At 33.4% G+C, this 23,660-nt stretch overlaps 1 protein-coding gene and 1 long non-coding RNA gene across 3 annotated transcripts in view; one reads left to right on the top strand and one right to left on the bottom strand.

Annotated features, from left to right (window-relative positions):
- The window catches only part of LOC124440118 (macrophage mannose receptor 1-like), a 26,445-nt gene extending 4,604 nt beyond the window's left edge, over nucleotides 1-21,841 (bottom strand). The window contains exons 1-27 of one of the 2 annotated variants that reach the window (XM_046990446.1): nucleotides 21,745-21,841; nucleotides 19,476-19,904; nucleotides 19,332-19,382; nucleotides 17,940-18,124; nucleotides 17,252-17,468; nucleotides 15,309-15,734; nucleotides 14,399-14,547; nucleotides 13,248-13,394; nucleotides 12,866-13,004; nucleotides 12,062-12,148; nucleotides 10,936-11,154; nucleotides 10,758-10,850; nucleotides 10,083-10,127; nucleotides 9,407-9,896; nucleotides 8,999-9,165; nucleotides 8,107-8,304; nucleotides 6,861-7,052; nucleotides 5,283-5,339; nucleotides 3,252-3,554; nucleotides 2,900-3,050; nucleotides 2,491-2,762; nucleotides 2,371-2,406; nucleotides 2,175-2,259; nucleotides 1,696-1,844; nucleotides 535-702; nucleotides 365-409; nucleotides 96-279 (exon numbers count right to left, since the gene is read on the bottom strand). In XM_046990446.1, coding sequence (XP_046846402.1) covers nucleotides 96-279; nucleotides 365-409; nucleotides 535-702; nucleotides 1,696-1,844; nucleotides 2,175-2,259; nucleotides 2,371-2,406; nucleotides 2,491-2,762; nucleotides 2,900-3,050; nucleotides 3,252-3,554; nucleotides 5,283-5,339; nucleotides 6,861-7,052; nucleotides 8,107-8,304; nucleotides 8,999-9,165; nucleotides 9,407-9,896; nucleotides 10,083-10,127; nucleotides 10,758-10,850; nucleotides 10,936-11,154; nucleotides 12,062-12,148; nucleotides 12,866-13,004; nucleotides 13,248-13,394; nucleotides 14,399-14,547; nucleotides 15,309-15,734; nucleotides 17,252-17,468; nucleotides 17,940-18,124; nucleotides 19,332-19,382; nucleotides 19,476-19,904; nucleotides 21,745-21,799 — 4,739 coding nt within the window. In that variant the 5' untranslated portion in view covers nucleotides 21,800-21,841. The remainder of the gene's footprint in view (nucleotides 1-95; nucleotides 280-364; nucleotides 410-534; nucleotides 703-1,695; nucleotides 1,845-2,174; nucleotides 2,260-2,370; nucleotides 2,407-2,490; nucleotides 2,763-2,899; nucleotides 3,051-3,251; nucleotides 3,555-5,282; nucleotides 5,340-6,860; nucleotides 7,053-8,106; nucleotides 8,305-8,998; nucleotides 9,166-9,406; nucleotides 9,897-10,082; nucleotides 10,128-10,757; nucleotides 10,851-10,935; nucleotides 11,155-12,061; nucleotides 12,149-12,865; nucleotides 13,005-13,247; nucleotides 13,395-14,398; nucleotides 14,548-15,308; nucleotides 15,735-17,251; nucleotides 17,469-17,939; nucleotides 18,125-19,331; nucleotides 19,383-19,475; nucleotides 19,905-21,744) is intronic. The other variant, XM_046990447.1, reaches the window with a different exon arrangement.
- Nucleotides 21,783-23,660, top strand: LOC124440124. Its single transcript, XR_006946565.1, has 2 exons — nucleotides 21,783-21,952; nucleotides 23,001-23,660. It is a non-coding gene; the product is annotated as an uncharacterized LOC124440124 (long non-coding RNA).

The following is a 23,660-nucleotide window of genomic DNA, read 5'->3' as shown; positions in this document are numbered from 1 at the left end:
GAGAAACATAATAGAATGCATGCAGACACCATGCATTTATTGACACTCTATAGCAGTGAGCAAAAAATCTACGTATAACATTATGAGTTGCGTACCTCAAGAATTTCAAAAAATTCCCTTCATCTTTATTATGAATGCTAACCAGATGCCCTCCATTTCCCAGTTTTTTGCATCGTTCTTCAGCTTCAAACCACGAGATATATTCACTCGACGTTTGATTACCAACAATATAACACATTCCATTGAACAGAGTCCAGCCTTGACGACAAAGTGTTGAACCTAATAAATAAAAATAAACATAAAATGTAATATTATCAAATATATCGTTACTTGATGTAACTTCAATATATAGTTTATTGGATACCTGGTGTCGGATAAACGTTTTGTGATGCTGTTGGTGTGATTTTTCCTTACAAGATAGAAAACAATGTAAAGTGTGCACTTGCTAATACTCTGCTTTACTTTTTGATTATTATTCTAATAAAACAGATTATCAAATAGTAATACAACAAAACATACGCAAGACTTCCTTACTTTTTTCTTTCATACAAACAAAGTTTTTAGTTTCACGACAATCCCTATCAGACCAAGTTCCAGTGTCAGGATTAATTTCAACGCATGCTTCAAGACCGTTGTAAGTGTCAGGTTGACCAATTTCCCAGTTTGTATATTTCACCGGTCCTCCCTTCGCCCAAATATAGCCTACAAACAGCACAAAAATTAAAGAAAAAACTAGTTGTGTATTTATTATTAACTTGTATTTCAGGTTTTGTTAGGCCCGTTTCAAACGTCGAGCTTTACATAAGTCAAACGCATTTAAAACAAAAGATAACGAGGACGTTCATCACATTTTCTTTTGTCTTTAATACGCTCGGTGCATGTAAAGTACGACGTTTGAAACATGCATTAATTTCTGCAACAACGCTTTTTTCATTACGTAGAAGAAAGTGCCATAACATTGGTGAAGAGAAGCACTTTTATAAAGTCGATTTAAGTTATATTTCATACTGCTGAATAACAACGACAAGAGGTGTATAGTTTGACGACATCGTTTGAGCGAATGCTCAAAGAAAACGTACAAAAAGTAGAACTGTGTTTTCTCCTTTTTACGTCACTTCCGGCGGTTACTTCTAGACCCAACAAGTCTTTGAAGGTAAACTTTTCCACTCATCAAATATATTGCAAATGTTCTCAAGATGTTATTTTCCCAAGCTAGGAACTTTAATTTCTACATATGATTGAATGACAGTATTCATATCAAAACAAAACATGTCTTGTTTCTTCATGTATTTTCTTCATATTAGCAAAGCTTTTAATTGAATGAGCCATGAATTTACAGAAAATAAACATCACATTACATCAGTGGCGTAGCCAGCCCGCAAGCGCAGCCAGCCTACAAGTTTTAGTCCTGCTATGTAATTTTCAGATCATTACGGTTATGTATTCCTTTAGAAACTCATTGCTTTTATATACTGAATGAACACATTAAAATTTACACATAGCACAACCAAATGCTGCCTACAACATTGAATTCGATGTTTAAATAGTAGTTTATCCAGAGATTAGAGTTAAAATCACTTGCTCGAGACTTCTAGAATACGCAGGCGCAATATTTTTCCCAAGTTTTAACTATTAATCCATAAGATCATACCAACACATGCAGAACACACTTTTTATATAAAACTTGGACATTACCTCGGTACACACCCTTCGAATCTAAACCAATCCACATGGAATCATTGGATAATTTCATGACAAAAGCGTTTTCTTCTGCGCTATACACACTTACAAGCGTCGAAGATAGTGAATTTTTGCAGTAAAGATTAGCATCAAACCAATTTTTCCTGTATAACATAAATTTGATAACAATGAATGTCTAATAAAACTAAAAGTAATATATTTGCCTTTTGCTTGTTCCGTGACAACGAACACAAAATCTAGAGTAATCATTACATATCTCGTAAAATATTGTGTCATTTTTCAACCTTTCACCGAGTATGAATAGTTTGGTTTACAAAAAAATCCAAACTTAGTCCCTTTTATACGTAGATTGCTTAAAGCAAAAACTTTAAACTATTTGAGCTATTTTAAAGTCAAAACGTCCAATAATAATAAGAAAACGAATCAAACCGCTCTCTAAATGCATAAATAACTTCACATATTTTAGTATTTACCTAAGTCCTGATTTATAAAAATAGCAGTATCGTAATCTGTCATTAGTGAACCAACCAATATGTGGATAACACTTTCCTGGATAACCTATCAAAGTATTAAAGTGAATGCTATTTTGACAGTGATAATTTTCGAAAGAAAACGAAGTAACTCGAGAGAGTTTTAACCCTTTGCCCCATTTGTAATCATAAAACTTACTCGGTTTTTTTGTAGGCGTCGGCTTTATCACTGGTTCTGCAAAAGTACAAACATATCATCATCATTATTATACTTTTTAAGCAGGGCTCACCTTAAGGGAATTTTATATCAATCACTTACTAAAACTCTTTTTACATACAAATGGATATTCTTTTGTACAATTTTCATCACTCCAAAACATCCAGCCTCGCTTTCCACGATGTAGACTCATTGATACACAACTACTTCGAAGGAGCCTTTCATCAGGTTGACCAACATACCAATTGGTCCAAGAAACTTCAGAACCGTCTGACCATCCATAAACACCCCGACCAGTAATATCATTCAAACCAATCCAAACTTTTTCATACCATGTTCTCTCCATGAGACTTGTCACAGCAGACTGCTCGAATCTATATATTTATAGGAAATTTCAAAAACATAATTTCTCTCATGTTTAACTTTGGCACATACTTTATGGGCTTTGCACGTGTTGTCAACGCTCAAAGAGCAATTTTAACTTTATTTTTAAATTTTCAAGATAACTTACTGATTTTTGATTGAAAGAAGTTCAGCACCATACTCTCTACATAACTTCCTAGCATTATGCCATGTTCGTGGAGTGTCAATTAAACGATAGTAAAGATTTTTGTCATGTTCAAAATTTTTCCAACCAGATAAAGGATATTTTCTTGAATGACCTATCAAAATATCATATCAAAAAAAGAATATCAATAATAATGTTGCGTTTGTTAATCAATATAAATACTGCTAGGGGATGATAATAAATCTGTTGGACAAGTGACGACGAGAAACAAATAAAATAGGGATCAAAAATGTGGAGTCATTCCCGTCAGTTATTCTTGGTAAAAAATTGAGCAGAAAGTCTTCAAGAATATTACCTTTCACGCATGTATAATTCACTTGCAAGTATTTATGGATTGTAGGACAAGGATCGGTTAGATAGGACTCAGATTCAGAAGCATGGATAGCACAACTTCCATAAGCATCACATTTCTTCTTTAAGTTTTTAGTGATAATTGGAATGTCTTTCTCTCCACATGGTAAAACAATGATGTACACACATAATTTTTTATCACGCCTTCCCCAGAATGCTGATGTTATATTGATGACCAAGTCATTAGGACAGCCAATTGTAGAGCGCGTGTAATGACAAAATGTTTCGAATTTGGTTATTGTTGAAACTAGAAACAAAAAAATGTTACACGTTTAGACGTGACCAGCGGTGAGGAAGTTGCAAATCTACATTTATCATTAAACGAATTTTTGGCTAATTATTCTATATTGTCTCTTTTGTTAGTAGGGGGTAAATAAACGATTGCATGGTGTGCTTATGGTTTGTTCATACCTCATTTATTTCCTAAACAATTCCAATTGTTCTCATTACTAAGCAATTACTATTTTTAGAAGGTGTAACGTCATTACTTATACTTGAGCTTGAAATCGTAGCAGTCAACTTAATAATGATATATTCCGGCTAAAATTTTATCAGTTGAAATTATAACATTGAAGTTTCGTATCAGTACAAGAAGTAGCTTCGTTTTAAGTAATCATAGTTATATACGCATGTACTCGTTACTTCCTTGAGTAACTGAAACGGTAACTAGAAACTCTATGCGCGTGTTTGCTAAGGTTGCTGAGACTTTTTGTTGAAATAAACACAAATGTACCCGAAAGAGCAGCTTTCGAAAGATTGTTTAACTGTACAAGACTAAAATAGACCACATCGTTTACCAATGACGAAATGTACAAGGGGTCGACAAAAAAGTAGCCCCATTATTAATATTACATAGATAATTAGATTACTTGACGGTGATGAAGCCGTTTTGTTATAGCTTGGTATGCACATTATCTTTAAAAGGAAAGTTCACACAATATATAGTCTGGTGCGTGTTCCTACATGAAAATGACCGCAAACACACAAGTAGAGTTGTTTTAGAATATCTCACAGAGAATAAGGTTGAGCGATGTGATGTTCAGGCAAACTCAGTCACTAGATTTAAAACTTATAGGCAGAACAAGATGGTATGACAAAAAACTAAAAACCATTAAATGACGATGAACTTTTTCTATTGATTGGAAATCGTTGGAATGAATAGCCAACTAAGCTAGTTGAAAATATGTCAAGTTGATGCATTTCTTACTTAGAGAAGCATGGCATTATTCTTGCTAAAAATATATTTTTCTTTTAATTGTTTTGATTGTAGTTATAGTTTAAGATCGCTGACGTAACATTTTTTGTTCAACAGGATTTTTCTTCACTTATATCATCACTTCATGAAATTTGATAAGCTCTGAACCTATTAACGACAATATTCGGTGGGAGGCTTCTTTCTTTACTCGCCCATTTGAAGTTTAAAATTCACCTCTGATCAAATTAAATGAAAAGATTTGTGCAACACAAGTAAGCAACTTCAAGGAACAACATGTTTCCTTGATAGTATTAGCCAAACAAATGGATAACTTTGATGACGTACGCAAACGTAACTAGTTAGAAAAATAAGTGTAAGTATTCCAACACTTCTTCGTTTGTGGGCCAAATCATCATTATAATATGTCAAGGCCTTAATACATTCAATGTTTAACAATATACATAGTTTGAGGTGAAATTCTATGTAACAGGAAGACAAACATACTAACGCCTGTATTCTGAAAGAAACCCTCACACCCACAAAGTGGGTCTTCAAAATTACCTCAAATATTCCAAAACAGTATTTTCAATCCACTAGTTGCTGGATTTGAAATGTTTCGGCAAAAATCTTTCCATTGATGGAGAAATGAGTTTCACAGTAGACTAGCGAGAGGGAGATTTCTGTGTTGCACTCAGTATGTATGAGTGAACTTTAGAATACAGACGTACGTAAATGTAAATGTTGACCTTTAAGAAATATAATGATTTATTTGTAACTTACCTAAATTTAGTAACGTGGTGTTCGTTTGGGTCACATTCGAATAATGCACTGGTACACCTACGGCAGTGGAAAACAAAAAAATTGATGTAAATAAGCTCGAACAAGTACAGCAGCCTATAAATACAGAAAATCAGTAACGCAGTCTATAAGTACAGAAAATCAGTAACGCAGTCTATAAGTACAGAAAATCAGTACAGCAGTCTATAAATACAGAAAATCAGTAACGCAGTCTATAAGTACAGAAAATCAGTACAGCAGTCTATAAGTACAGAAAATCAGTACAGCAGTCTATAAGTACAGAAAATCAGTACAGCAGTCTATAAGTACAGAAAATCAGTAACGCAGTCTATAAGTACAGAAAATCAGTAACGCAGTCTATAAGTACAGAAAATCAGTAACGCAGTCTATAAGTACAGAAAATCAGTACAGCAGTCTATAAATACAGAAAATCAGTAACGCAGTCTGTAAGTACAGAAAATCAGTAACGCAGTCTATAAGTACAGAAAATCAGTAAAGCAGTCTATAAGTACAGAAAATCAGTACAGCAGCATATAAGTACAGAAAATCAGTACAGCAGTCTATAAGTACAGAAAATCAGTAACGCAGTCTATAAGTACAGAAAATCAGTACAGCAGCCTATAAGTACAGAAAATCAGTACAGCAGTCTATAAGTACAGAAAAATCAGTAACGCAGTCTATAAGTACAGAAAATCCGTACAGCAGTCTATAAATACAGAAAATCAGTACAGCAGTCTATAAGTACAGAAAATCAGTACAGCAGTCTATAAGTACAGAAAATCAGTACAGCAGTCTATAAGTACAGAAAATCAGTACAGCAGTCTATAAATACAGAAAATCAGTACAGCAGTCTATAAGTACAGAAAATCAGTACAGCAGTCTATAAGTACAGAAAATCAGTACAGCAGTCTATAAGTACAGAAAATCAGTAACGCAGTCTATAAGTACAGAAAATCCGTACAGCAGTCTATAAATACAGAAAATCAGTACAGCAGTCTATAAGTACAGAAAATCAGTACAGCAGTCTATAAGTACAGAAAATCAGTACAGCAGTCTATAAGTACAGAAAATCAGTACAGCAGTCTATAAATACAGAAAATCAGTACAGCAGTCTATAAGTACAGAAAATCAGTACAGCAGTCTATAAGTACAGAAAATCAGTACAGCAGTCTATAAGTACAGAAAATCAGTAACGCAGTCTATAAGTACAGAAAATCAGTAACGCAGTCTATAAGTACAGAAAATCAGTACAGCAGTCTATAAATACAGAAAATCAGTAACGCAGTCTGTAAGTACAGAAAATCAGTAACGCAGTCTATAAGTACAGAAAATCAGTAAAGCAGTCTATAAGTACAGAAAATCAGTACAGCAGTCTATAAGTACAGAAAATCAGTACAGCAGTCTATAAGTACAGAAAATCAGTACAGCAGTCTATAAGTACAGAAAGTCATAATGATGACTACATGTTTTCTTATTCTGAATGAATAGTAAAAGAACAAGAACATATCATTGAGAATAAAAAGCAAACAAGTTATAAAAATTTTTAAAAACATCACTTACTTTTACTTTTCTCGCAAATAAACGCGTTGTAACGATAGCACGGCAAATCATTCCACATGCCATTACGTAAAATGTGAATGCAATCTTCGTTGTTCCCCCAATCATCTGGTTGCTTTGGCGCCCAGTTTGAATATACAACTGAATTATCATCAGTGTCAACGTAAGACCCTTCTTTTTTTTTATCGTGAACTCCTAAAATGGTTGAAAAAATTAAATGTAAAAAAAGTCATCATTTTCAGTTATAGATGAATCGCCTTGTTTACGTTTTCTGTCGCGCAGATTTGGTCGAGTTTTTTTAGACAGCACTAGCAACAATGCTTTACTTCCATTGGGACAAGTCTGCCTGCCAACTAAACGTAAACAAGGCAAGTCATGTATATGTTTCAAATGTCAACTTGATATATTTGTTAGAAAATAGCTAAATCTGCGCTTAATTAAGAGCTCCTCATTACCCCTATGTCAATATTTTTAAAAGTCAGAAATGATAACTCCATCTCAAACCATCAGATTTTTTGGCAAGTGTAATCCCAAGCTCATTTGTACACGACAGGTAAATGTAGGTACAAATCATGAAAAGGTATCAGGAGGCATAGTCCTAAAATGGGAGTTTTTTCACAAATAAACTATAATATCCAAGGATACTGCAAACGGTGAAACAACTTCAGCCTTTTTTTTAACTTAGAATTTAGCCAGCCTTAAATATGTCTGATGATTTTGAATAGAATTACCTTGAAGTCGATTTGTCGAATATATTCATTTGCTATTGTATAACTAATTTAAAACCCAATCCAAAAAGTCGCATCGCAGTATCCAATTCTAGGTACTTGCCATGTGTGTGTATGAGTGCTTGTTTAAAAACAATAATGTCCGTTTTAATTTTATTGAAAATGACGAAAGAAATTGACATGCCTTGATAGAAATCACAAATTAATGTTTGAAAACCGGATTTTTTCTTTTCTTCTTGCTCAAATACGTCAACTGCCTAAACTAGGTCTTTGTGAATATCTTTATTTTCCCATTCACGGAGGTATTGCGATAAATTTTCAAATATATCCGCCATTTGTTTGTCTTTATAAACATGAAATTTTCAGTGACGTCAATTCCGTGCGTATGTCCTCTTGTAGATTATTACTCTCGACCAATGAAATTGCTCAAATTCTTCTGGTTATTATATAAAGTATTGTAAATAAAATCTTTTTAAAAAAATAATATTACATGCACAAGCAATTTCATTTATAAGCTTTACCTATCCAAGATCGAACCACTTTGTACTTTAAATGCCATGCAGTTATAAACGCTTGCTCGACATTGCTGCCAATATTGACGAGGTCTCCACCTGAGCTCTGACATCTTCTTTGAGCCCAATAATACGATCTTGAATCTTTATTTAATTGATAGCAAGACATTCCATATTCGATCCAATTCTTGAGACAAACACCAAACTCTACACCAAGATAAATGGAAATGTCAAATAAACAAAACAGATCCATTAAAGGCATATCAAAATATACGACTCGACGATTACTGTATGCAGCTACATGAAGTTAACTCTATAGATTAGCCAGCAGGCAAACTATCGGCAAATTCTTGCTCGGACACATTATTTTAACCAATAATTACTACTGGATGGTATGTTTGCGAATTAATTTATTCTAAATACATCAGTCTCATCCCCTCAGCCAGACCGAAGCTTGAATGTGTGTGTGTCTATCTGTGTCTATCTAATATAATTTGGATGAATCTGATTTAAAAATTGAAAAATGAAGTGTCACATTTTTTTGCTTTTCTCGATCAATTAAGCCCATTCACTCAATTCGTGTTTGGTATGTTAAAGTTTAAACAAAAATGCAGCTATAATGTTGCTTGGATCCATAGTTTTATTTGGCGAATATGCTGCGTGTGGTATGCAGTCTTTTAGTGGCGTCTAAGTTTGTCGATCGCGGTGGGGGCAATATTAATATACCCATACTTGCATGTTCTGCGTATTAGCTCCTTTGAAATCTTTTGTTTTCTATGGATTATATGACACGAAACATGAACATTTCCCCAGCCGCCCCCCTCCCCCCCAAAAATCTAATCATTGTGGGTTGCATGAATTGAAATCTTCAGCAATTGAATAGTGTCAACAAAATAATCACCTGCGTTATAAATAGATGAAATATCCTTTGCAGATAACATTTTCTCCCAAAAGGCAACCATCGATAGCTTAATTTTACTGTTTTTGACAGGAGAGTGATAGTAGAGTCCTATCTTGAAACTTCTTGTTGACTTATCAGTTTTCCCAGTTCTTGTGGATCTAGAAATGCTATTGATAAGATATCGATTATGCAATAATGAGCCTAAAACTAAAACAACAAATCAAAGCACACAAAATGATGTCGGAGGAAGTAATCTGCGTGATGTGATTTTGCAAAATAGCTACATATATTTTGATGTATAAATGATAGCAACTTTCTGATAAAAATAACAATGAAGTACTTTAAACACCCCATTTATCCACTCATACATTATAAAAAGCAATCTTGGGGAAATAACGTTATAAATACCTTTTCGAAGGAACAATTTGACCATTCACAAAAATACTCATTCCAGATGATTCGTTAAATATCATAACATAATGTCGCCATTCGTTTGCCACAATGGATATGGAACTCTTAAAATAGTTTGATGTTTTAGAGATCACAAAATACATTTCATTGTTTTGAAGGTAAACGCCGAGACCATTGTTTGTCATTTCGTTTCCTTCGATGGAGTCCAAAATATTCAAACGTCTTGTTGATGAAATTGAATTGTCGTCAAACCAAGCCATGAAAGATAAAGTAAGAGCTAAACAGTAATCAGGATTTCCAAAACATTCCTTATCAAACTTTCCTACATCAATAAAAGATCCTTCACCAGAGAACTGAAGGGCAGAGTTTGGTTTTCCTTTGACGCCAGTTGCAAGCGTAATTTTTCCATTTAATTTACCAGATCTTGTACCAAGTACAACCTCATCATCAGATAATGGCCAGTAATACTTGGTACTGCTCACCCATACTATCGAAAAATATAACATACGCATCTCATACAAATAATTAAACAAATTCAGAATAGAAAACTGACGAAAAAAAGAGAAAATTAGATGAGGTCGGTGAGTTCTTTAATGATATATTATTTATTTGTGCAGAAGAATTATACCATCAAAATGCAAAACAATATTTTGTTTAATAATAGTTAACATACCACCAGTTGGACCGGACTGGATGATGTTTGTTCTCAAACGTTGCCCTAAATGTCAAATTGCAAATAAATGATTATTCAACTTCACTTTTACAATTAGTTTAGTAATATATTCAGGATTGCATACATTTACGACAAATTGACTTTAAGACATAATTCTGAAAATAGTAAAAAATTACGTTCAGTCTTGAGATATACTAAATGTAATTGAGATTACATGTACGTGAGATTATCCACCAGAGGTTCCAACTTAACTATTTTTTTTTAGCTTGTAGGAGCCATATAGTGGATACAAGGAAAACATTTGGATATTAAATAGAATAAAACATTACATGGGAAAATTGGTAATTGTTTATGTAACGTTGGGAGTTTGAATACTGATTTAATAAAGAAAAGAAGCATAATAAAAACTTCGCTGTGCAACAAAGTCGTGTGGGTATTTAATAAAAATACTGGCTACGTCTCAACTCAGCGTTCCTATAGGTCAGAAAATCAACTTACTAGCTCCATTATGGTAATAACCAAAGTAATATGATGTGAGACACAAAAAGACTTTTATTGGACGTTTCCTATTGTTTGTTCTCTACATATTATTCAAATATTCAACACTGTTTTATTCAACACTGTACGTATGGCATAATAAAGATATTCTTTAAAGAAAAAATGAAATACAAATACCTCTCTTCATGCAGATAAATTGAAAACGAAGTGAGCAATCCTCGTCCTTGAAATAGTTTGTCCATGCTTCCAGATAAGTACACTTTTTCACTTCTACAACAAATAAGATATAGTTAAAACATGGAACAAAATAATCAAGAACAATGAGAAATATACAATTATATTTGGATATACTCACTAGACCAGAGGTTAGGAGATCCAGAACCCCAATTGAAGTAAGCAGCATTCTCAGAATTAGTCCAATAATAAACGTTATTATAATCCCGATCATTCAGTGAGATCCAGTAATCATTATATGCAGAGTTTTTCTGTAACAATGTCTTTATCGTGCTCATGTCGTCATACGTGGAGACTGTCAGTAAATCTCCTCCTTTTTCTATACAGGATGACCGAGCCTCTGGATAGAAACAATATTATGGTTATGGAGACCAATGATAAAAACGAATCTTGAGAGCAATTACATTTTTTTACCTTTAAATTTAAGTTTTTTAGCCTAGGTGCAAGGGGTAAAGTTACAGACAATCGCAAAAGTTCTATTTTTTTGTTTATTTATGTTGTGAAGAAAAAATTTTGAGAGAATTGGGCGTAAATAGCAATTAAATGTGACTTTTACATTTTAACACTGTCAAAACTGCATAATGATGTGATATTGTGATCTCAAACATGGTGAAAAAGAAGTCCAACTAATTTTTAGATCCTTTAGCAGTTTTCTTGTTTTACTAAATTAGCTTGTAAATTTAAATATTTCAGTATTCATTACAGATATTGCCCCTTTTACTTTAATACGGTTGTAAAAATATTTTAAATTTATTTTCAGTGTATAGCTATGAGTAAAAATATGGAAGAATTTTTTTCATGCTTATCTCACTGGTTCTAAAGAAGAACTTAACATTAGTTCATCGTGCATGACTCAGCTAAAGTACAAAATCAAGTGTAAGACTTCATGTCATTCCTAGTCAGATAAAATCATAATTGCCAATTCTGCAAAAGTGCACGGCAATTGCAATTTTTACGTTTATCGAAGAAAGCTGTAAACATGAAATTGAAGCAAAATTTAGCATGCTTATTATTATTGTTTGTCTCTCACTAAGAACACTGCCATTTTTCCAGAAATAACAATCATGAACTCATACTTCAAGTATTTGTGCGTACGATACAAAAGAAGGTACTTGAAAAACCAAAATTGAAAGACTATAGCTACGTGATGTATAGCTATTTTTCAGTATCATGCACTAATTATAAGAATGACTTTATACGCAAACGTGAAAACATTAAAATTGACTCAGCTGTACATAATATATTACCAGTCCATGTTGCATAGTTCTTGTTGATTTGTAAACAAAGATCGCCTGGTCCACTGATCCAGTTTTTCTCCCCACACTTGCTGAATACTGGAGCAAAATGAAAGAAATTGAAATAGAAATGGAAGTTGAGAGTTGAATTATACGTATATGCATAGTTAAAGGATGCAACATTTGAAATATTTAACTTTGCTCTTTAAACGCCTTTCTGATGCATACACAGGCGTAGTGAAACGATTTTAGTTAGAGAAGGTGTAATGTGAATGGCTCAAATTTGTTCCATCAGAACGCCTTTCTAATACATATACAGACGCAGTGAAATATGGCGTTAGTTATTGTGTAGTATTAAATGTTGTGAAATATTCCCGACGAACTAAACAGGCAACTGATAAAAGTACACTAGAATGCAAATATGTTCCATGTGAACTTATATGATCGTTACATGTTTGTAGATGTAGATCGTCCAGGTTAGTAGAGTCTTGAGAAGGGCTTCAGTTGTTGATGTTGACTGACGTTTCGACAACTTTAGCGGTAGCATCAACACCAACAGTCCTTCTCAGGACTCTACTAACCTGGAAGATCTTCATATACAAACATGTAACGATACTCCAGGGTTCAAACCATTTACTTTATATGATCATTGTTATAGAGCAGAAAGAACACACATAAAATACTTTTCGCTCGCATCAATCGTGAATCCTTACATAACGTACTTTCCTACATACAGTAAATGAGTAAAACATCCTGCAAAACCTGTTGCTGAATGTCTTTCTTGGGATAATGGTTATAGTATATATGTATACTTACCTTGTGCAGGACAACCAGAAAAATCCACTCTTAAACATGGAGATTTATTTATATTCCAGCGTTTAGGAAATATTCGTATGAACTTTGCCACCAAGGATTTTGTGTCAAGGTAATCAAAGCTATCTAATTTGGTCGGTGTCTGAAAATTAGAACCATTTAATTGTTAATTATTTTATCAATTTACTCTTTCATTAATTTTGGCCATAATCAGTAAAAATTCACATGACTCATAAGTATCTGAAAGAAGGCCAGTCTCAGTAAGTTTGATAAATAACAAATCTAATTTTTCTAAATGAAAAATATATGACACAAAATCAGACAAAATTTAAATAACTTTTCATCAATGTTTGCATTGATCAACGCAATTATTGTGACTCCGTACCAGTTCTTTTTTCCCAGTTGAAGTCTTGTATGTTTTATATCCCCTTCCATCTCTGCTAGCTTTGAGTATGTAAGAAGTGATATTTCCTTCGGTAACTATCTTTCTTACATCAGCCAAATAAGGGAGTTCAACTTGGAGATATTGTTCCTGAAGTACAAAAAAATTGTTATAAATTCCGCGTATCTTCAGTCTTTGGGCTAACTTTCTCAGTTTTTTTTAAATTGTAAAATATAAAACGTTTCAGCAAGCCAATCAAATTTTTCTTAGAATTATGTTGAGTTTTCACCCCTGGGCCATATGTCAATAGTCTTAAAGTGTTATATGTATATATGTATAACATACACATTGTATACACGTTATATATATATATAAAAATATATACGTTATAAAATAAAATCAGACAAGTTTTTGCTGTCGCTACTCGGAGTTTCACGCCGTAGGGCGATCTTCAGGCAACTGACCGATTATTTATTATTCACTGAATATATGCATTTCATTAAAAAGTAATAGGTTACATGACGGCATGCACTAAAGAGATCGTACGGAACGTTTATTTAAAATGTTCTTCTTACGTCCTTTTAGGATTAGTAGTCTTTCTTCAAGGCAAAGACGGCAGGTTTTCTGGTTTTTGTTCGGAGGTGGAAGTTGTTTGATGAAGTCCCTTTTAATGTTGTAGTTTCGTTTGTTTTCTTTCAGTGTCCACTTGTGTTTAAAAAGTTCTATCTCGTTGCGGTATTTACTGTTCGTCATTGATTTAATGTGGTTTCGGTATCGTGTCTTAAAAGTGCATGCAGTAACACCTATGTAAGTTTTCGTTTCGTTGTTGTCAAAATATACATAATAAAGTCCAACTTTAAAAGTGCTTAATTCTGCCCTGCTTTGATCGACCTAGCTTTGTTGTAGAACGATCAACAAAGATTTTACTAAATTACGCTTTAGTGGACAAATAAATAATTTATACGAAAACAATCTTGCACTGCAGATCAGTATTCACAACATGCATTGTGGTTTCGACGTTCTTGGCAATTACAGTCTGAATTTATATTTGCCAAACAAACATTTCTCGTTAATCTCACATACGTGAACACTTCATGGTATTATACTGTCGTACTATGGCTTAGAAGCTATTCTAACACACAAGATACTCTTACCTGATTTTTAATACTAGGACACCATGAACCACTGTGTTTCAATCTAGCCTGTGTTGGTTCATGCGAAGCCTGGAAACTACTGGCTGTAATTTGGCGATCCAAGATTCTTCCATTCTCCATTCCCAAGGGAGCATTACAATATGGTAGATCTAGATACCAAACCAATGTGATATCTTAAGCATTTGTATACACCATGTTAGCATTGAATATAGCGTAAAATGGTTATGATTGAAGGTGAAAATTATCAAACCATATATAAAATGACCTAAACAAAACCAATTTAAAGCGCTTGGCTGTCTTATGATTCTTTCTGAAATATTTGACCAAAATCTTGCAGCTTAGGCTGCTTCAGATTTTCCATAACAAGCTACCACGTATGATTTTATGTATTTTCGGTAAAAGGTTGCTTCGTAACTTTATATAACAATATATTTTGTCGATACTTAAAGTCGACTCAAATAAGAATCAAAACTATACAAAGAATGATTATTGGAAAATGAAGGTAAATACTCAAATTTCAAAAAACCCTATAGAGTAATATATTAAAAGAAGCAAGATTGAGAAAATTTTTTGTTCGTTAAAATATCCCAAATAATCTTATCAATTTTCCACCATTGTTTCACATTTGCTACACGTTCATAAAAGCCTCGAATGCGCCGATTTTATGTCATTGAAAACCATCTCGTGTTTTGAAAAAATAATAGTATCCAGTTCAACTGCTAACATTCACAAAATTCTGAAGAAAATTCAAATGAACAATTCGGTCGGTTGTTATTAATGATTATAAATCTGGATATAATGACAAGAATTATGTGTTAGAGTACATTAATTTTAAAATTAATGCACTTTAAAATCTAAAGGAAAATTTTCGGTTACTTGATTGCACCATATTTTATAATCAACAACATACCTCTATGTCTCATACAAATATAGTTTTGAAGTTGTGAGCAGTTTTGAACCGTCCATGCAGTATCTATTCTTAGCCCCAACAATGTCACACAATCCCATTCTTTTCTGTTTTCAATTGGTTTTCTATTCGCCCAAATCTTGAAATCATTTCCATCCAAAATCGACTTATCGCCAGTCCATTCAAAAACATTTTCATGTGCTATGTCATTGAGACCAATCCAAGCATTTAAACCATTGTACCGTTGCATCATTCTCTTTATAAAATCCTGTTCATTTTGACTCCTTATTGTAACTAGAGCAGCAAAATTACCAAAAGCTTTACACGCCGCTTCAGCAGCAGACCAGGTAATTTTCTGTGATGGTAGCATGTTAAACTGATAGCAATTGTTACCATAAGCAATCCAACCGTCTGGGCATACATTGTGACCTATAATATAGATAACATGAGATCAGGCTTTATAATGTAAAATGACACTCTTGAATTAGGGTAGAAAATTTCTTATGAATATAATACATGTAAATACAGCAAATTTAATTATAATTTATCATAAAAAGCAAGTAAAAAATGATTATTATCAAGGAACTATCTGTTTTGCTATTGATAATTTGCTATTGCTTTTTACACAAGACATAATCAGAGTGATAATTAAAATGGTCAAGGAGTGCGTTTATATGTGTACAACGTGTATAACCATGTGCCTCCCGGCTATATATGCATGTATACAAAGATTTACTTATAAGGAGTTTGGTTACTAATGTTAAATTAGAATGAGTTTAGTGTAATGAACAAGACAAAAAAAATACAAGAAAAAATGTAAAGTATAAAGTGTTAGCGAAAATACAGATGTTGCAAATGAACGCAAAACGTTATGGAATACCTAAAAAAGGTCGAGTGGAATCAAACTTCCTTGGATATTAAGTGTGTGGTGAGTTTAGAGATCAGGAGGCTTTAACACTTTCAATTTAAATAATTCTAGGATGTAGGGTGAGAGATGATAGTGAACTCGTGAAAGGAAGCTGACCTGATGTGTTAATATGGGATAAGATGCTGGATTTAGTGGAGCATGATAACTGTTTTGTGTCAAAGGCAAGATGACTAATTGTTCTGAGATTATGGTGTGAAGATGACGAGTGGTTTGACCCATATACGACGCGTTACAACGTCCACATTAAAAAGGATAAACAACACCAGACCTCAGGAACTTGGGGATCTTGTCCTTGAAAGAAAAGAAGGAAGAAATACGTGTAGAAGGACAGAAAACAAACCTAATGGTTATGTGAGAGAAGGCAGCGTTGCAGTTAAGTTGAGAGCGTAGAGGGCAGAAATAGATGAGCTTCTTGGGTACAGCGAAAGCTCATAATCCTGCATCTTGTCCCATATTAACACATCAGGTCAGTCAGCTACCTTTCCCGACTTTACTATCATCTCTTCTTCACAATACATCCCCGATTTAATGATCCATGAAAGCCTTCTGATCTATAAATTCGCACCCACACTGAATATCCAAGGCAGTTCGATCCCACTCGACCATTTTAAGACTTTCTTCACTCACTTAACACTTTTCCTAATATATTTTTTTTGTCTCTTCATTACATACACTTAACTTACTGTAATTTGTAGCCACACTCCTAATAAGTAAATCTTTGTATATATAGAGAGAGATAGCTTTACTAGCACAACATTGGTAAGTCAAATTGGTCTAGATTTTGTACTTAAAAATACTTCTTCACATGTGAAAAATGTAGCTACACATCATTTTTATATGGAGACGTGCTTTGAAAGGTCGTCTGAAATTAAAATATATCAAATCCAACATTATGCATAGATATTTAAAATTCGCAGTCTGAAATAAGAAAATACAATCTCAAACTACGTAGATACATGTTCATTTCAAACATTTTCAAAAACTCTCTACTGTTGTATCTTTTCAATAGACTTTTTACCTTCTTCTTTTTCACAGATATAAAATTTCCTTTCTTGACAACCTGCATCATTCCAAAAACCAGCTTGAGTAGAACTATACATCTCAACACATTGTTGTATTCCAAAACCATTTGGTTCACCACTTTGCCAATTTGTGTATGTCAATGTATCGTTATTGCCAAACTCCCACATCCACTGTCCAGCTTTACTAAGGTTATTCAAGCCGATCCAGAAATTCTAGATGAATGTTTTTAAGAAAAAGTTCATAATGATTAAGTTTAAATCCAGTCAAAAAAGACATGTCGTAGGTTGTATTAAACCAACAGTTTTCCTCTATAGTGAATGTTAAGAATATCTTAAATCGACAAATTTAAAACTATCACCAAACGTTTGCATCCAGAGTCGTAACTAGAACGTTAATTGGGGCTACTGATTTCTTTTGAAAGTAAATTGAACTTCAAAAGAAACCAGTACGGCAAACCCCCCCACCCCCAATTAACGTTCTAGTTACGTCTTGCATTCTTTTATTAACTAAATAACATCCAAATCTGTCAACCTATGATTCTCAGCATGTTTAAAAACATTATGCTAAAATATTAGGCAATAAGATAGTTAATAAAATAATGATTTGATGTAATAATTTAACTTGAATACAGGTGCCTAGTAATTTTATCAGACTAATACACAACAATACATGAAAATAACTACCTCAGTCTTCGGACGCGCAATATAAGCCAAGAAATGTTGCTCACTATCATCATTAATTCTCAAAAGATGTCCTCCGGTATCTCGACAAGCAGTTTTTGCGGCATTCCATGATCTTGGAATTTCAAAAAATCTGTAACATGATCGATTGTATGGCATCCAACCAAAATCACACAAAGGAGGAGGAGCTATAAAATTTTTAGAAAAATTCTTTATCAACCTATACTTATATATTTTTTGATTCCTTTGAATGTTAGTGACCAAATGCTAATGATCATACGGTCGACTCTTATATTTAATGCCCTTTCCCATCAACTCAATACTCGGGCTACCGAAGGTAAAGCCTAGTTCTCATTCATCACAAAGCGTCGCTATACTCGGCGACTTTCATTGCCGATAGTCAGAGATGGCCGGTGCACGAAAGGTTCTCATAAATCGGTGAGGATATATTAGTCAACGCACATTGATACTCATACCAAAGAAAAAATTGCTCCTTTTAATATAAAGTTGATAATGTTTGTGCAGATTGAAATGTTTATAATAGAAGTTGTCGCCGAAGTTGCCTGACTAAACAGATTCTCGTTCTAAATGATTTTTTAAGCAAGTAGCACTCGGCAATGATCAGCGATGATCGCAAGAAACAAAACTGTTTTGTTTATTGCAATGGCAGCGCCGAGGTTCAGCGAACGTCATAAAAAATCGGCAACACAATTTTTAATGCGTTCTCATTAATCGTAAACGCTCGCCAAAGTCGTAAAAGTTCTATCGCCAACGTTGGAGATGAATGAGATCTGAGCTTAAAATTAAGTTTAGTTTTCCTGTCGTGTTGCAAGATTGCACAATTCACACGAAATCCTTGAGAAAATCAAAATCTTTCTTGAATCGTTTCACTTGTCATTGTCAATAATGAAACGTAAAATGAAACATGATTGACATAATTCATTCTCACATGTGAAATTGCATTTACGTTAATTTCATTGTGATGTTAGCCATGTACAATAATTCGCAAATATAACACTGTTCCCAAGTAGCTTGAGAAAACACCAAATAGGTGTCTGGCTTATTGTGACAATGAACCTCGTGTAATGTAAATCAAGTCGTTTGCATATCAGCTTCCGTGAATGATTGCCATATTAAAAACATACAAAAAATGATGTCTTGATTATATCTATAAATCATACACGAAAATAAAAATTTGCATGTATATTTATAACCAGTTAACCATAAAACATAATGCAAGCACAATTTCCCATGCAATATTTAATCAGAAAGTGCTCTTGTAACGTAAATCAAACATGTTACGAGGACACTTTTCCTTTAGATGTTTAATCAATGAAAGTAAAACTTCTTTCTTACACAAAATGAACTCAACAAAAGAATGAAATTGAAGAATACCTTTTGTAGGAGTAATGGCTGAAACATTTGGAGTGGTTGGATCTGGGAGACCTGATTAAAATATGAAATTAAAGCATGAATGATAAATGAAGACTTTTTAGTTATTTCACACCACATCGATAAAAAACACAAAACAGAGTTTACCTTTTCTTCTTTTACAAATGTAAGCAAACGATTTGGCGCAATCATTATCACTCCAATCTTTACTTCGTGCAAAAAATTCAGCACAATTTTCATTGTTTTTGTAATTATTTGGTTCCCCACGTGACCATGGTATTGTGTTGTTTGAACTGCTCCCATCACTCCATACCCAACCTTCTTTGGGAAAGTTTGTTGTTTTATTGCGGAAGAAACCAATCCAGAATTTCAAATTTCCCAATTGGCTGGTTGTATTGTATATAAAATCCATTTCCGTAGAGTTGCGAATTGACACTAAATCTGCACCGTAGCCCAAACAGTTTGCTCTGGCGTCTTCCCAACTTTTTTGGCGAATTTGTAGAGTAGGTACGACAAAGCGGTAGCACGAACTTCCAAATTCCTTCCACTCTTTTGGGCATCTTTGACTTGTAATCACTGAAAAATTTCAAAAGATTAAACCAATTACATCTATATAGTTGAATCCGAACAATCATTTTTCAACATTGAAAATTTCCAATGCATCGTATACAATGTAAATTTTTTTTTAGGCACGGAATCTAAAGATAGTCAAGGTTAAAGTGGATTGCAAAATGTTGACAAACAACACAAAAGTTCTTTTTTATTAAAACTAAAGAACATTAAAACGATCAAATACTAATACAAAAAACAATTAATGACGACTTCCAAGAAATGTACCACATTGGCTAGAATATAGACTACAATATACTACATTGACTAGACATGTATTCGAATATGCTTGCTTGCCCTGTATGGCATTTTAATATTACCTACTATTTATGTGAAGACATTGAATAACAGAAACGTGCGTTGAAAAGAATTGTATCGTCATTGAGTCATGAAAAAGGCCTTGAACTATGTGAATATTTTAAGGTTGTGACAGGCTATGTCAAATTTTTTAAGAACACTAATATCAATCCCAAACGCCAGGAATTTTTGCCAAAGAGAATTCCTTCTTAATAGATCATCTTTGTTGCATGACCGAACGTTTTAAAAACTCCTTTTTATTACAAAATATTATCAGAAATATTTTTAGGAGATATTATGCTTTTAATTGTTTTATTGGTTGCACGAATTAAGTAATAATAACATTGTAATAATATTTGTTTAAAGTTCCCTAACAACAAAAACTTTTATTTGCGATATCAAAACTTGGTGTAATATCTAACGTATCGGTGAAGAAAATTTTTCAATTTGATCAAATCGTCTTCTTGTTATGGAGGTTTAAGTCGCCTTTCAACGGACCTTGTCCGTCGTGGCATGAAGTCTGGGTCTAGCCAAATTCTGACGTCATCCAAGGTAGTTGACGTATATATCTTGTATTGAGAAATCACGTGCATGACGTCACAAATTAAGTCGTCCTAGACTTTTCAAACGACGGGTAAGGTCCATCAAAAGGAGTGTTTTCGACAACTTTAAACAGCCGTAAAAATAAAACGATTCAAAAAACTGAAAAACTTTTTTCACTGACGAGTTGGAAATCACATCTAAAATTAATATCGCAATTACAGCCTTTGTAATTCAACCCCATAAAGTTCAATAAATTAAAATTCAACTTCAAATTGAAAATGATACCGTCATTCAGTCACGTCCACACGCCAAGAATGGTATGCATGTCAATCCCGTTTATTTAAATTACACTATTAGCTTAGTGGTAGTGTTTGATATTCAGATATAAAATACAATTCAGCTCATACTCATTCAAGATAAAAAAGACAAAAATTTTTTTGCTTTGGCTGTCCATTCTACGATGAACAGGCAAAAATAATAAAATAAACAGCACAACATAACAATTTAAGTATCGGGTTGAAGAATTAACACTTGCGTATTTATAAAGGAATTAATGTTATCATTAGTATTTTCTTAATTCTTACAAACAAACACATAAGAAAGGAGCAATTAATGACAACTTCTATGAAATGTCAAAATACTTATTTCAAGCATGTGACTTGATGACCTCGTTAGCGGCGAATAATAAATATAGAAATTAGAGCATGCAAAATTGACTATATTTCTATGAAATAAGTCATACGTAATCAATATTTGTACAGCAATGATAAATAAGCACTTCAAAATCATAAGAAACCTTTCAAACAGACAATGATACGGCAATAATAGTAAAAAAGCGCAATTTTTGCGTCATCCAATACATGATAACGTTTGACACCAGAGTCAATTTGTATTTACTTAGCGCGTGATGTCAAAACTTCCAGCAATTTTTGCAGTAAAACCAGTACAAGTTCTCATATTCACTCACCATGAAGTGCACACGTCACAAGAAAAAGCCCAATATACAATTTATAAAGCTCCATCTGATGCTTGTCGTTTGCTCTAGTGTTTGTAATGGCGCTTCGCACCAGTGTTCAAGTGAATTGAAATGAGATATGTGTGATGAGAGTATTTGCAGCATTAATAAATGATATTTGTTAATATTTTGCACAGGAAGTTACTTACTCCAGTGGATTGTAAGTACATAAATACATCGTTCCCAAAATTTCTTAATTTTTGTAATTAACGTGAACTTTTGTGACTTTAAAGTTTTTGTTTATCAATTGAAAACAAAAAAGGATTAATGATTTAACTGAAATTATAAACCCTTCCCGACTCTTTACGCTTTCAAATCTCTGTATGTTAGATAGAAAAATATTGCCACATTTATGAAAATCTTGTATAGAATCCTGAACAGCATCCTTATAGTATATTTTATCCAGGGTCCTATAAAGTCTTAAAATTAATGTTTCCTTCACAAGAATCCTACTCCAGTTGTACACATACCTTTCAGTATCTTGCACATGAATCTACTACATAGACGGGGCTGATGCTTTACCGTACTAAGGAAATGCTTAACTAAACATTTTAACACCGAAAGTTTAGGTTGCTAGTTTAGTTGCACCAATATTTGCATATTTGTTGTGGTCATATTTCAGATACCATTACTTCATAATGCGAATCTTTCGATGGACCCATACAATTAGGCTAAGAACGTCGGTATCTTTAGAGATCACCACATCTGTACAAATTGTTACATTACTAACTTTTTCGCAATAAGTCTTGTTTTCAATTTTCGGATTTTGACCAATAACTACCATTTTGCATACTGGTGTGGAATTTATTTCTCTATTAAGTCAACGGACCAATGAAAGCGACTAAAAATGTATAGCATATCATGCTCAATAAAAATTTTTTGACAGTTAAAATTATATTTGCTAATTCTTTTCTCATTTTCTCATTACTCCCAAATGCATTAAGCGTAAAGTTACTGACGTGACGAAATGTAACCATGAAGAGGCCGATACACGGTTAGGTTAGTCATACACGCTTTGCTGGCCATCAGTGATGTCATAGGGGTACCGACGTCCTCATCCTCGTGGTGTAAGCCTAACAAAAGTTTTAGCAATACAAAGAAGTGGTATCTGAAATATGACCACAAGAAATACGCCAATATTGATGCGATTTTTAGTTTTTTGGGTAAAAAATTGTGTTTTGCTCTCATGGCCATAAATGAATTTACAGGTAGTGACACAACATCGTATTAGTTTAAAGTGGGCAAAGTTGGATTACTAATTTGCGGGCGAAGCAAGGTATGAGTCAAAGCAATGTCGATGAAGACTCGCTGTTAACTGAAGATGAGGAAAATGATTCATTTTTTGGCAAATTAAGCGAATAGGTATGGGAAGTTTAAAACTTTCTCAACAGCGAAGATCCTGATGAAGAATAACGATGATCCTAATTTAATTGTGAAATGTAGTCATGATTTTAACATAGGATCTCAAAGTATCAAGGATTCCACTTGGAATCATTATATCTTAGGATCCTGACATGAAGATACACAGTTTTAAATCCTATTTTCAAGATAGTATTGGAATAGTAACGATATTTAGAATCCAAAAAAATATTGGTCTCCAGTAGAAACAGGGCGTACCTCGTAAGCATGTGCATATTTTCTAGGGGGATCCAGGGGGTACACTTCCCCCTAAATTGTAAAGCCCCCCCCAAAGGAAAAATTATAAAATGGTATTATGTACTGTAGACTATCAGTAAGACTGAGTAAAAAGTGGAAATTATCATTTCAAAGGCAGTTAAATATTTTATACTATCACCATTTGCAACAGAGTTTCTAGCATGCAAATTTTAATTGAAACATTAAAATTGAAATAAATTTCTAAACATGAA

The sequence above is a fragment of the Xenia sp. Carnegie-2017 genome, unplaced genomic scaffold (genome assembly GCF_021976095.1).
Source record: "Xenia sp. Carnegie-2017 unplaced genomic scaffold, XeniaSp_v1 HiC_scaffold_2, whole genome shotgun sequence".
NCBI classification, from domain to species: domain Eukaryota; kingdom Metazoa; phylum Cnidaria; class Anthozoa; order Malacalcyonacea; family Xeniidae; genus Xenia; species Xenia sp. Carnegie-2017.
Note: the sequence above shows the minus strand (reverse complement) of the source record. Positions and strands in the feature narration are given on the sequence as shown.